The 11662-nt window shown below is 30.2% G+C and overlaps 1 protein-coding gene across 3 annotated transcripts in view; it reads right to left on the reverse strand.

The window, feature by feature from the left end:
- LOC129958464 (E3 ubiquitin-protein ligase NRDP1-like) overlaps positions 1–11353 on the reverse strand; it is a 33133-nt gene extending 21780 nt beyond the window's left edge. For 2 of the 3 annotated variants that reach the window (XM_056070960.1, XM_056070958.1), the window contains exons 1-2: positions 11013–11347; positions 10793–10904 (exon numbers count right to left, since the gene is read on the reverse strand). In XM_056070960.1, the coding sequence (XP_055926935.1) occupies positions 10793–10882 (90 nt within the window). In that variant the 5' untranslated portion in view covers positions 10883–10904; positions 11013–11347. Of the gene's footprint in view, positions 1–10792; positions 10905–11012 lie in introns of all 3 variants that reach the window. The other variant, XM_056070959.1, reaches the window with a different exon arrangement.
- Positions 11354–11662: the final 309 nt, after the last annotated feature.

The following is an 11662-nucleotide window of genomic DNA, read 5'->3' on the forward strand; positions in this document are numbered from 1 at the left end:
CATTAGTAGAATATGCCCAATCTCTTATTCATATTAAGGGACTTCCAATCAAACTATGGGCTGAAGCAATTAACACTGAGGTTTATGTATTAAATAGAAATGAAAAAACACTGGTATCAGATAAAACCCCATATGAGCTATAGCTCAATAAAGAGAAGCCATGCAATGAACACTTAAGAATTTTTGACACCGAGTGTTACATCGACGTTCAAAGGCCATCTAGATGAATACCGTAAGGACAAAGACGGCTATAGAATATGGATAAAAAAAAATAAGGTTGTTTTAAAGTCAATATGTAGATTTTAAAGAAAAACAAACATTTGAAACTATGGTTCCAAGTGTGAATGATTCAACATTAGACAAAATATTGATATCATCTTGCCTATCGATAATGAGAAACCTTCAGATTCAGCAACTCTAAAAGAAAATTCCGAGAAATCTGCGAACACTGCAAATAGTGTCTTAGTACATGGTTGTGCGAGAAGCAAAATTAAAAGGCCCTTACACTTGTAGGATTACATATTAATAGCAGAATATTCCACCTCAGATTCTTATGTCTCAGCAATGTCATCAGATGTTGCCGATAAACGGAAACAAGCTAAGGAAATGAATTCTTTGAAAGAAAATAAAACCCGGGAACTAGTTGAATTTTCTCAAGGCAAGAAAGTCATAATAAACCGGTAGATCCTGCGAATCAAAAGAAAAAATGATGGTTCCATTGATAGGCATAAGGTCAAACTAGTGGCAGAAAGATATTTGCAGGTTTGGTTTGGTTATATTAACGTCCCGTTTTAAAACAACACTAAGGCTATTATGGGACGGACCTCGTAATTTTGAACCGTGGTCAGATGAGGAGGACGATAACTGAGCTGGTACCCGCTACCTCACCAAACTTCCACACCACACCAGTGGGAGGACGTTTGGCACCGACAGATTTGGAGTGCAGTAGACCAGCTTACACGTTGGTTCTTCGGTGGAATCGGGCTTCGAACTTGAACTCTACGGTTCCGAAGCCGAGACATACCACCAGGCCACCGCAGCCAAAAGGATATTCTCAGAAACGAGGTATTGATTATGATGAGACATTTAATCCTGTAGTAAGATTTGTCACAGTCAGAATACTTATAAATATTACAGCAAGTGAAAACCTTCACTCCTTGCATTTTTATGTAAAAACTGCTTTCTTACAGGGAGAACTAAAAGAATGCTGAATGAGGTTTTCATGAAACAGCCAGAGAACTACAATGATGAATCAAGCAGTGTGAAAGCTCAAGAAACGTCTGTAGGCTTAAAACAAGCCCCTTGCTGCTAGAACAAATGGTTTGTGAATTATATCCAAAGTCAAAGTATGAAATCCTCCGTTTCGGATCTCTGTTTGTTTATGAGAATAAACAAGACAAGCAAGTTTCTTCTAATAATTTATGTGGATAACAGTCTTGTTGCTGGAAGCAACAAAGAAGAAATACCAGAGTTTGTTCATAAACTTAGTGATGAATTTCAAATAACAACTTGCTCACCTGATTTCTTTCTTAGAATGAATATGAAACAAAGGAAGGATGGTTCCATATTTGTAGAGCAATCAGCTTATGCGAAAAGAATTCTCGGTCGTTTCCATATGGATGAGTCAAATTCTATAACTGTTCCATGTGAAAGACATGACTCAAGTGAAAATTATACAGATGTTAATAAGAAAGTGCCTTGTCGAGAAGCAGTTGGCAGCCTAACATAGTTAGCCACAGTAATTCGACCTGATATTGCTTACTCAGTAAGCGTTGAGACTTTTGGACAATCTAATATTTCAGACACAAAATGGAATTTCGAAAAACGAATTTTCAAATGCTTGAAAGGAACTTTAAACTATGGATTACTTAATCCAAATAATTATTCTTCTAAGCAAATTTGCTTATGGTGCTATATCTTGGACAAGCCAAAAACAAAAGAGTGCTGTCCTCTGAACTACCGAAGCTCAACATGTTGCAGTATGTGAAGGTGCAAAAGAATTTATTTGGCAAAGTCAATTACTCAGTAAAATTGATGCAACAAATGAGGTACCTATGTTGTATATTGATAATGCTAGTGCTTTAATATTAATTTTTAAAAAACGCAGAATTCCATAAAAGATCAAAATCTATTGATGTGAAGTATCAAATCAATATATTTTAATTACAATTAATCCTCATAATAACATTAGAGCAAAATTTCAGAAAAGTAAGTTCTGTACGGAACATGCGGAAAGTAAGAATCAAATTGCTGACATCTTAATTAAACATATGGCACGTTTACAATTCCAGAGACTATAACAAGAATTAGGATTAAGAACAACTGGTCCTCGGCACAAGAAGTAGGAACAATTTTGTTTGAGAATGTTTATTAAATTGTACAAACAAAATTCCAATTCTAACTATCCATTAAACAGTTAAATATGCTAATATAACTAATTTTTTTTTTTTTTTTTTTTACTTCTTATATATGTTTAAAAAAATATATGCGTTTGACACTAAGCTGTTCTATTCTGTGAGTTGATTATTCATATCAATGACTTCATAAATAATTCATTTTTATTATACTGGATTTAATAGCCTTAAAATTACAATAAATATATAATTACCAAACCTTTTAAAAAGGTGCAAAAAATAAATTTTGTGCAATAATGTTCTTTGATGTTACGGTAGAGACACGTTAAAATTTTATTATTTTTTTAATTGAATTCCAAATTAAAACTTGGCAAAAAACCTTTCGTAGTGAGCGTCTTGCATCCAAAAAATAACTTCTCTCTAAATTTCACGTTCATAACTTCTGAACCAATAATAACTTGATTTAGGCCACTTGTTGCACTGTCGATCATTCAAGTCATTATAAACTGAGAAAGAAATTTCACAGGAAAATAAAAAAATCGTGTAATAATTACAAAAAAAGAAATAAAAAATACCTCTAAAAAGTAATATTATCTGAATAATAAAGGTTTCTTAAAACTTTATTTCGTTTAAACAGCAAACTTAGCAGAATTTTAAAAAAATAAAAACTAACATTTGGCAAGATTGGTTCAGCAAACGATAATTTTCATAGGAATGGAGACTTTTAAAAAAGTACACCGCAAAATAAATCGCTATTATTGAAAATTTACACGTCTTTGAATTAAAATTTCATCACACTGGTTTTCAAGCAATCAACTAAAGAAATTACACTCGCAATAAATAATCACCCCATAAAATCCTTTTTTTAAGTCATTCAAGAAATCGCTCAACACAACATATTAACGAGAACGTTTAATGAATGTGTAACATGCTAAAGAGGTTTCACGGTAAGAATAATAAAAATGGCAAAATATCATACATATATTTCATGTGTACTTTTAGAAAAACTTTTCCCATGTCTGATGTATCTATTTCTTTTGTACAAAATACTTCATTCTTATTTTCGTCGATCGGAGCCAATCAGAGCACTCTTTCAGAACTCATAAAGGGTTGAACATAAAATTACCAGGCATACCTAAAATAAATTCTTCGCAATTAAGAACACTAAAAATAAAAGAAGGTCAAATAGTTTTCGAGTTGCATTTGTAGAGAAAGAAGGAGCGGTAAAGAGTTATCTTAATATGTGTTTAAACTCCTGTGTCCCTTCACCAAAATTCTTCCCTTTAGTCGGTTTTCTTTCTTGATATACCCAATAAGCAAAGGTTTATATCCGTTTTCGATTTAACTTATTCAACGTCTGCGGAAATAAATAAAAAAAAAAATTTCTTTGCACTTCTCGAAAAAATTAAACACTTTTTAATGACCTTTTTACTAAAATTAAACACTTTTTAATGACCTTTTTACTAAAATTAAGCACTTTTAAGATGCTTAAAAATGGTGTTCAAATTTAAGCACTTTTCATGATGTTACGCAACCTGTCTTCTATTGGAAAAAAATTTCCAACATTCTTGACAAAACTGAGTATACACTGTGTTGTTGTATTGTGTTTAAGGGTATAAACGTCAATTTTCCTAGACTATAACAAATAACCAGTATATGCAAAAGCGATTTTAAAAATAAGAAAAGCAGTAAAGTTATCTATAGGAGAAGTCGAGATAGTTGTAACAATTTTTGGAAAAGTGCAGTATTTTTTAATGTATTTGCGATTTCTCGGTTATAACTACCCTATTATTATAACTTAACTATTCATCCATAATATGCATAAAAAAATATTCAGCAATTTTGTTGACTTATCCTTTTTTCTTGTTTTCATTTCTTATCTATTATGTCACAAATTAAGTACTGAACCCTCTTTATGAAAATAATGGTCGATGGTGGTCTGCTTTAATTCTTTTGGCTCCAGCGCCAGTTTAGTTCAGTTATATTAATGTTATATGCAACATTAGGACTATTTGGGGGCGGAGCTCGTGATTGTGAGAACCGCGGTAAGATGACGGGCTCCAGCGCCAGAATGTCCCTGATTGAGAGATACTTTCATTGAAGAACTGATGTGTAAGCAGGTCTGGTCTATGCTAAATCTATCAGTGCCAAACGTATTTTCACTGATGGGGCATGAAAGCTCATAGAGGGTATGCCAGCTCAGGTATTATCCTCTTTATCTGGACACTGTTCAAAATAACACTAATCCTGCTTCAAAGTGGGATGCTAATGCAATATTCTAATATATCATCAGAGTTCCAGCACCCATCGCTGCAAGCTAGAGAAAAATCATTTTTCTTTTTTTTAAATCCATAAGTCAGTTCAAAATCCTCTTCTTTGCCCTTTTTTTCCCCTTTATTTCCTTTTTAAGATTTTTCTATTTATATCTTTCAGTTTCCTCATACTTTTTTTCTTGTTTTCATATTATGTCGCTTTGTCGCTTTATCCCTTTTCCATCGCTTTTGTTTCCCCCTGGTGAGTCAGTTAGGATAGAGAGACTTTTAAGTGAACTTTTTTACACTCCTTCCTAGTGAACTCTTAGGGAGGCATCTGATATTTGAGAATACATAACATTTAAACCAGAAAGAATAAAATACAAATCAAGATAAATCTCGCAATTTGTAATATGTTACAGTATGTCCTAAGATTTTCTTATAATTCACCCTACTCTAAAGTTTTAAACATTTTTGTTGAATAATAAATAAAAAAATTTAATTAGAAAAAAAAGTAACGCATTTTTTAAAATTTAGTATTTTAGGCAAAACAAAATATTTTTTGAAAAAACTAGTCAACGTACCTTAAATTTTACAAAATATTCTTTTCCCCATTAACTAGCTGAAATGGGGAACATGTTCACAACTTCTCACTACCAATTTCAGTTGGACATTAATAATGTTGATGTAATAAGCTTGTCATATGAAAGATATTTGGCAAAAATTCTAATTTAAAAAATTTAATATAATTTTTTATTTAAAAATTTTAAATTTTAAGAGCCTCTAAAACAAAATAGGAAATAACTCCCAAACCTCCGAATTCCAAGAAATCTTTCTTTCTCTCATTTTGGCTAAATATGATAGAAAGTCAGTCCACTTTCCCAAAGAATTTTCTGTTTTGGAGATGGTATAGCGGATTGATATGAGCATGGATAGAACCTGGGACCTTTTGGTTCGCATCCCAGTAACATGACATAAAAGCAATTGCTCATGTAGTGTAGCTATTAACTGGCTTATAAGCTTTCACTACAGACTCTCCCTCCAGTGAGTCGGAGGTGAGACGAACGATATGGCTGTTGCGTGGTGATGTATTAGCTGTTGATTCTAATGTGCCTGTACTCATTTGAGTAGCGCCACACACCACCACAATGGCCAGTTTTACAGCTGCATGACACTTTTGTTACACATTATGAAATCACTGTTTATGATTAGAAAAATTAGCTCCTAATTAGGAAAATTAACTTTGGATAGCTACTTTGTATCATTTTCAGTGTTGTCAAAAGGTAACAATATACATGATTTATGTAAAGGCAGATAAATTAAGCCTTCAAATTATGAAATTCAAAAAATAGCATCCAGCATAAATATTAAAATAATGCTTTCCCCTTTTCTTAAAACAATTATAATCCATGCATCATTTTCCTAATCCAAAAAAAAAAAAAAAAAAAAAAAAAAAAAAAAACCTTTGCGAAAGAGAATACTAAGATTGAAATTGTAATTTAATCTAAATAATAATTTATTAAAAAAACAATTCTAAACAAATAATGTCAACCACCTATAGTTTAGATAATGAATTAATATAAATTTTGGTATGTGGGAAGCTTTAATTCCTATAGACAAACAAGAAATAATTTGGAAAACATGAAAAAAAGAACGGAACTGCACAAAAAAATATTTTAATTGAAGTAAATTTGGATGCATAGACAAAATGAAAATTTAACTTAAATGTTTCGCAACCAATAAGGTTAATGATTTAATTTTTATCTGTTAAAAGAGCAAGCACTAAGTAGAATGAATTTCTAAAAAACAAGAGATTACATAAAATTATTTGTTATTTTAGTGAAACATTAATTTAAAATAAATGCTTATTATTTAAGTAAGTAGAAATATTTCAGCAAATTATAACATACAATTGAGCAATAAACTAATTTCTAGAGATGGTATTATCCTGAAAAGAAACAAAATTAACATTTTATAAAATATGCCACTAAAAATTTCAAGAAAAGAAATTTTTTGAATGTCCAAAGCAATCAACTAAGTCATTCATCAATATAAAAAATAACTATGTACCAAATATAATTCTGAAAAATAAACTATCATAAGCTTATAACAATATGCCCAGAAAAAAAAAATGCAGCAATCATAAGCAGTTAAATACCAAAAAACGTTAAATTCCTTGTGAATAAATATATAGATGTAATATAGGTTAGCAAATGAGTGGACAAAAAGAAGGCAAATTGGAAATTCCATTTATTTTTCCATGGGAAGGCATGGTTTATACATGGGAAGGATTGATGAAATGCATCTGTTTACATCAGGACACAGGAGAAAAGTGTGTGAAGTTTCTCTCTTAGAGTTTTACTAAAGGATTCTTATAGTGGTTTCTTTGACACATGTTGATTCAGGGAAGGGATTTTTAGGTAGCTTTTGAAGTTATGGCGTGGACATTAGGGATTTTCATCCCTTTGCTTATAGAGCAAGAATTACAGACTCATCATTAAAGTCATACAAGATTCTAATGGATATTATAATCATTCACACATATTAGAAGATCAAGAATTGCATATGAAATCTAGTTATCTAATTAATCAAGTTATACCATATACATGAATAAGAAAATAACTACAAATAGTTTAGCTATTAAAACAATGATAATTGCTATTTGCTTATGGAATGCACAGTTAAAAATATGTACAGCTTTAAAAATGTGTAAATTTCCAAATAATTCATATACTATAAATATCAAATCTAATTTTGAAATAGAGATTATTTTAAGCTAAAAGTATATATATATAGATAGATAGATAGAAAGAAAGATAAATAGATAGAGTGAGAATCTATTATTCATAAGCTATAAAATATACTAGGTATATTTTCATAATTTACGAATAAATTAAATTTTAGACTAAAAAGATTATACGAGACAGTTTTCTATTTTCTGACAGAAAATGATAAAATATTGAAATAGTTTTGATTTGAATTTCAATAATTGTACAATAAAATTTATATCACTGAAAATATAGTTTAGGGAACTTTAAAATAGTGGGAAACTATTTTTATGTGATAACATTTTAAGAAGATTCCACCAATAAGTACCAATACTCAGCTAATGTCATATTTAAAAAAAAAAAAAAAAAAATTCAAATTTTAAATTAAGAAAACACTTTTGACAAATGCCTACTTTCAATTTACAAAGTACAATGTAACAGCAATTAAAATTGGCCTATTCAGAGCACTATCGTAGTTGCAATTAAAATGCTGTTTGATTTGTAAACTTGTAGATAGATAATTTAAAGGATGCTCAATAAAATTCTATTTAAAAAAACAGCTAAAAAGATATGATGCTTTAGTTTATCAAAATGTGTATTAAACATGAAATGTTCCATGTGAATCAGGAAACCACAGCAGTAGCTCTCTTCATGAATTTTGACATCAACAAAAGCTGTGCTGAGGACCAACGTTTCTAATAGGTAAAAGAAGCACGATATCGTAATTTGAAAAATTGAGTCAACACAGCAGAGAATGAAAACCTATCACTGCAGAAATCTTTTCAGTGGTAACAATAGCCATTGTTGAATTGTTCCCAGTCAATGATCATGTTGTCAGGAATGTAGAATCCATATTATGACAATTATAAGTATCACATGGAACAATATAGAAGGTACTAATAAAAATAGTTTTTTTGTTTTTTGTTTTTTTCCCATATAAGATCATCTACAACAAGCAAATGCTTGTTACTAACATTGAGTGCCACTTATATTTTATACTGACTTTTCTTATCCAAAACGAAGTCAATGATTCCCTTTTATCTCAACAGGACTATTAATGCCCAGAATTATCAAAGCTGGGTAATCAAAAATCTGCATTCTTCCACTGCACTCACCTAAAATCTTAATCTAATGTGGATTCACTTCTCACTTTATCCAAGGACAATTTTTCTTCTAAAAAATTATGATAATGATCCTGTAACATCCTTTGCGATAATATTGTGAAAATTATAATGGTATTGTGATCCTCAATAGTTCAGCAATGACAGTGCACTGTATCTACTCCTTATATACAAGATTATGCACCTCTCCACAAAATTGACCCTATGTACAGATATTTTTGAGTCAACATTTTACTGTTGATAGAGTGATTAGCCATTCATCTCCCATTCCTTGGCTGGCCTGTTCTCCCGATCTCATTCTGTATAGTTTTTGATCATGAGGTCATTTAAAGAGAGGTGTTACTTGGAGAAATGTTGCAACTTTGGATGACCTGAAGGACCCAATAATGCTGTATGTACAAAATATCACTAGTAATAAACTACAGTCAACTGTCGAATACACTGTTAACTTTTTACACATTTTACATCTTGATAAGGGGCACTGAGCAATGTGCTTTATATCTTTAAACAATCCATAAAAAAATGAAGCCTGCATAGAATTTGTATCTTTTTTATATTTTGATGAAATGCACCCTTAATGGAACTTTTTGACAGAATCTTTAAGTACATTCTTTGGACTGCCTATTTAGAAATTTTCAAATCAATCTGCATTTTAGTTACAGCTACAGAGTTCTCTAACTACGCCAATTTGTATATTCTTAACAAATGTGGCAGTTTTACATTAAATGATTTACTCTATAATGTGTTAATGGCAAGACAGATGGTAAACACAAGCATTCACTTTTAGTAATGCTAGGAACTGCACAACAGGCTTTAAATATGGGTGACTCTTTCATCTTAAAAACATCACAATGTTTAAAAAAAACCACTTTTATTAAATTCAGTGAAGTTTTGCTAATCTTCATATGAAAATTACATATATTATTTTAACCTCTCAAAAAAGGCTTAAATAAGAAATCTGAATAGCCATTTATAATAAAATGTTGTGTCATTAGAAAAGTTAAAAACAAATATGCATTCTAATAACATCACACATAAAATATGCATACAAGGCATATAATCCATAGAAAATAATTCTCAAATATGAATAATAATGAATGAATACATACATACATATACACACACACATATATATATTTCTTAACTGCAAAAACTTTAAATGCTAGCAACTTGGAATGGTGGTCTCTTTTCACATGATCACAAACAAGTAGAAATATTGGTGGTACAGGTATTATCAATGGTCAAGTGTATTCCTATCATCACCAGTGAGATGCAAATCTTTGAAAAAGATCTTAATGGGCTCTCTCTTTCACAAATCAAGCTTTGATCATCAGATCTCTCTAACATAAAGCCATTCATAATTTTATTTTATGAAATCTAACTTGAATTGATTCCTAGATTTAAACAGAACAATATCCTGTATGTTCTCTCACACTTGATTGGAACCATTTTTTTTGTTTATATTTTTTTTAACTGGGAAGGGGAGAGAAGAATTTAAGAAAATACACTTTTCTCTCAAATGCATCTAACACATTCCTCAATTTTACATGTATTGACAATGATGACCAAGTATTTACCTGCTTTCCCCACCCATGTTATGACACTAATAAATTTTAATGGAATAAACTACTATAAATCCTTGAACAGTAATTAAACTAAATAAAACAATATGCATTTTAATCAAAAATATGTTAATTTAAAGAAGACACTGTTAAAATCAATTATGCTGTACTGGGATAAGAAAATGTAGTTCTTGTGGATAAGATAAAATCTACATTTTTATCTTATACGCTCATTTTGTGTAGTCTTAAGTTAATCCCTTGCAAGACTCCTGATAAAAAGTCTACATAATTTATAAAGTGGATTAAGGTTAGCTTTGCCTTTGAAGGAAATTTCAAATACAAATTGGTTCAAATCAATTTAACAACTCAAACAGGAAGCCTGTTCAAAGAATCTCTTCTGTGTGTTTATTTATAAGAAAAATAATTTAAAAGAAAAATTATTGAAGAATGAAACAAAAATTATGAATTTCATGAAAATTTATGCTGCATTCTATTTCCTTGTTGATTAAAAAAAAAATTTTTTTTTTAATGAACACTCTCTATACAAATCTTGTGCAAATTTGAAATGTGTGCATGACATGAAAATACACAACACAAATATATTCAAAAAAGAATATTCCTCCTTTAAACCTGTCGTTTAAAAATAACCCTATTCTTCAACTATTTTTTAACACTGCTATTCATAAACTTTGCTGCAGATCATGATTGTCAATAAATTAGATAATATTTACTTACATGCAAAGGTTCTTCCAAAACGCTAGAACAGATAGGACAGATTAACTCTTCATCAACTTCTCCCTCAAAGCGAGTAATATCGTATCCCATTTCACGGCAGAAATTGGCACTCCTGCATAAGATACAAAATATAATGTTCAAATTGAAATAATAATGGATAGCAACATAAACTTACGAAATGAATGAAAAATTGAAATGATAGAAAAAAAAAAAAACTTACTGCAATGCTTATACGAGGAATTATAGATGAGGTCAAAATTCATAAAAAATTAACCATCAATAAAAATGTACCCTCAACTAACCAAAAACCAAAACTTCTGATTCTTTCATGAACAGAATCTAACAACAAAAAAAATAAAAGAAAATACAATCATTATGAGCCAATAAAAAGCCAGATAAACGATGTTTCACATCAGCACAAGATAGTTTACCATGTTATATACAAGATTTAAATCAGCAAGGCAAAAATTTAATACATATCATCGTCAAACAGCACGAATTATCAAAATATTTTCACTTCGCATTGCATTCTGTCTTGCCTTCTGGTAGAGAATCAAGAAGTGTTGTTTAAATTATTTCACTTCACTGTATTTCATCCCTTTAAATAAAAATAAATTTATCCTGTTGTCATTATGTCACACGGAATAACAACAGCAACGACAAGTGAAATTAATACCTGACAAAATATTTCGTAAATCATGTCAGGGTAATACTTACAATCCTGATAGAAAATAGCAAATATTGTAGAAAGAGGAAAATACACCATGATAAAAATATAGATAATATTTACACAATTTTAGGAAAATTTCGAAAAATAATTTTAAAAAAAGAAAGAAATGCTTCGGAATAAAAAAAAAAATTTTAAAAAAA

Source organism: Argiope bruennichi, chromosome X1 (assembly GCF_947563725.1).
Source record: "Argiope bruennichi chromosome X1, qqArgBrue1.1, whole genome shotgun sequence".
Classification (NCBI taxonomy): Eukaryota; Metazoa; Arthropoda; class Arachnida; order Araneae; family Araneidae; genus Argiope; species Argiope bruennichi.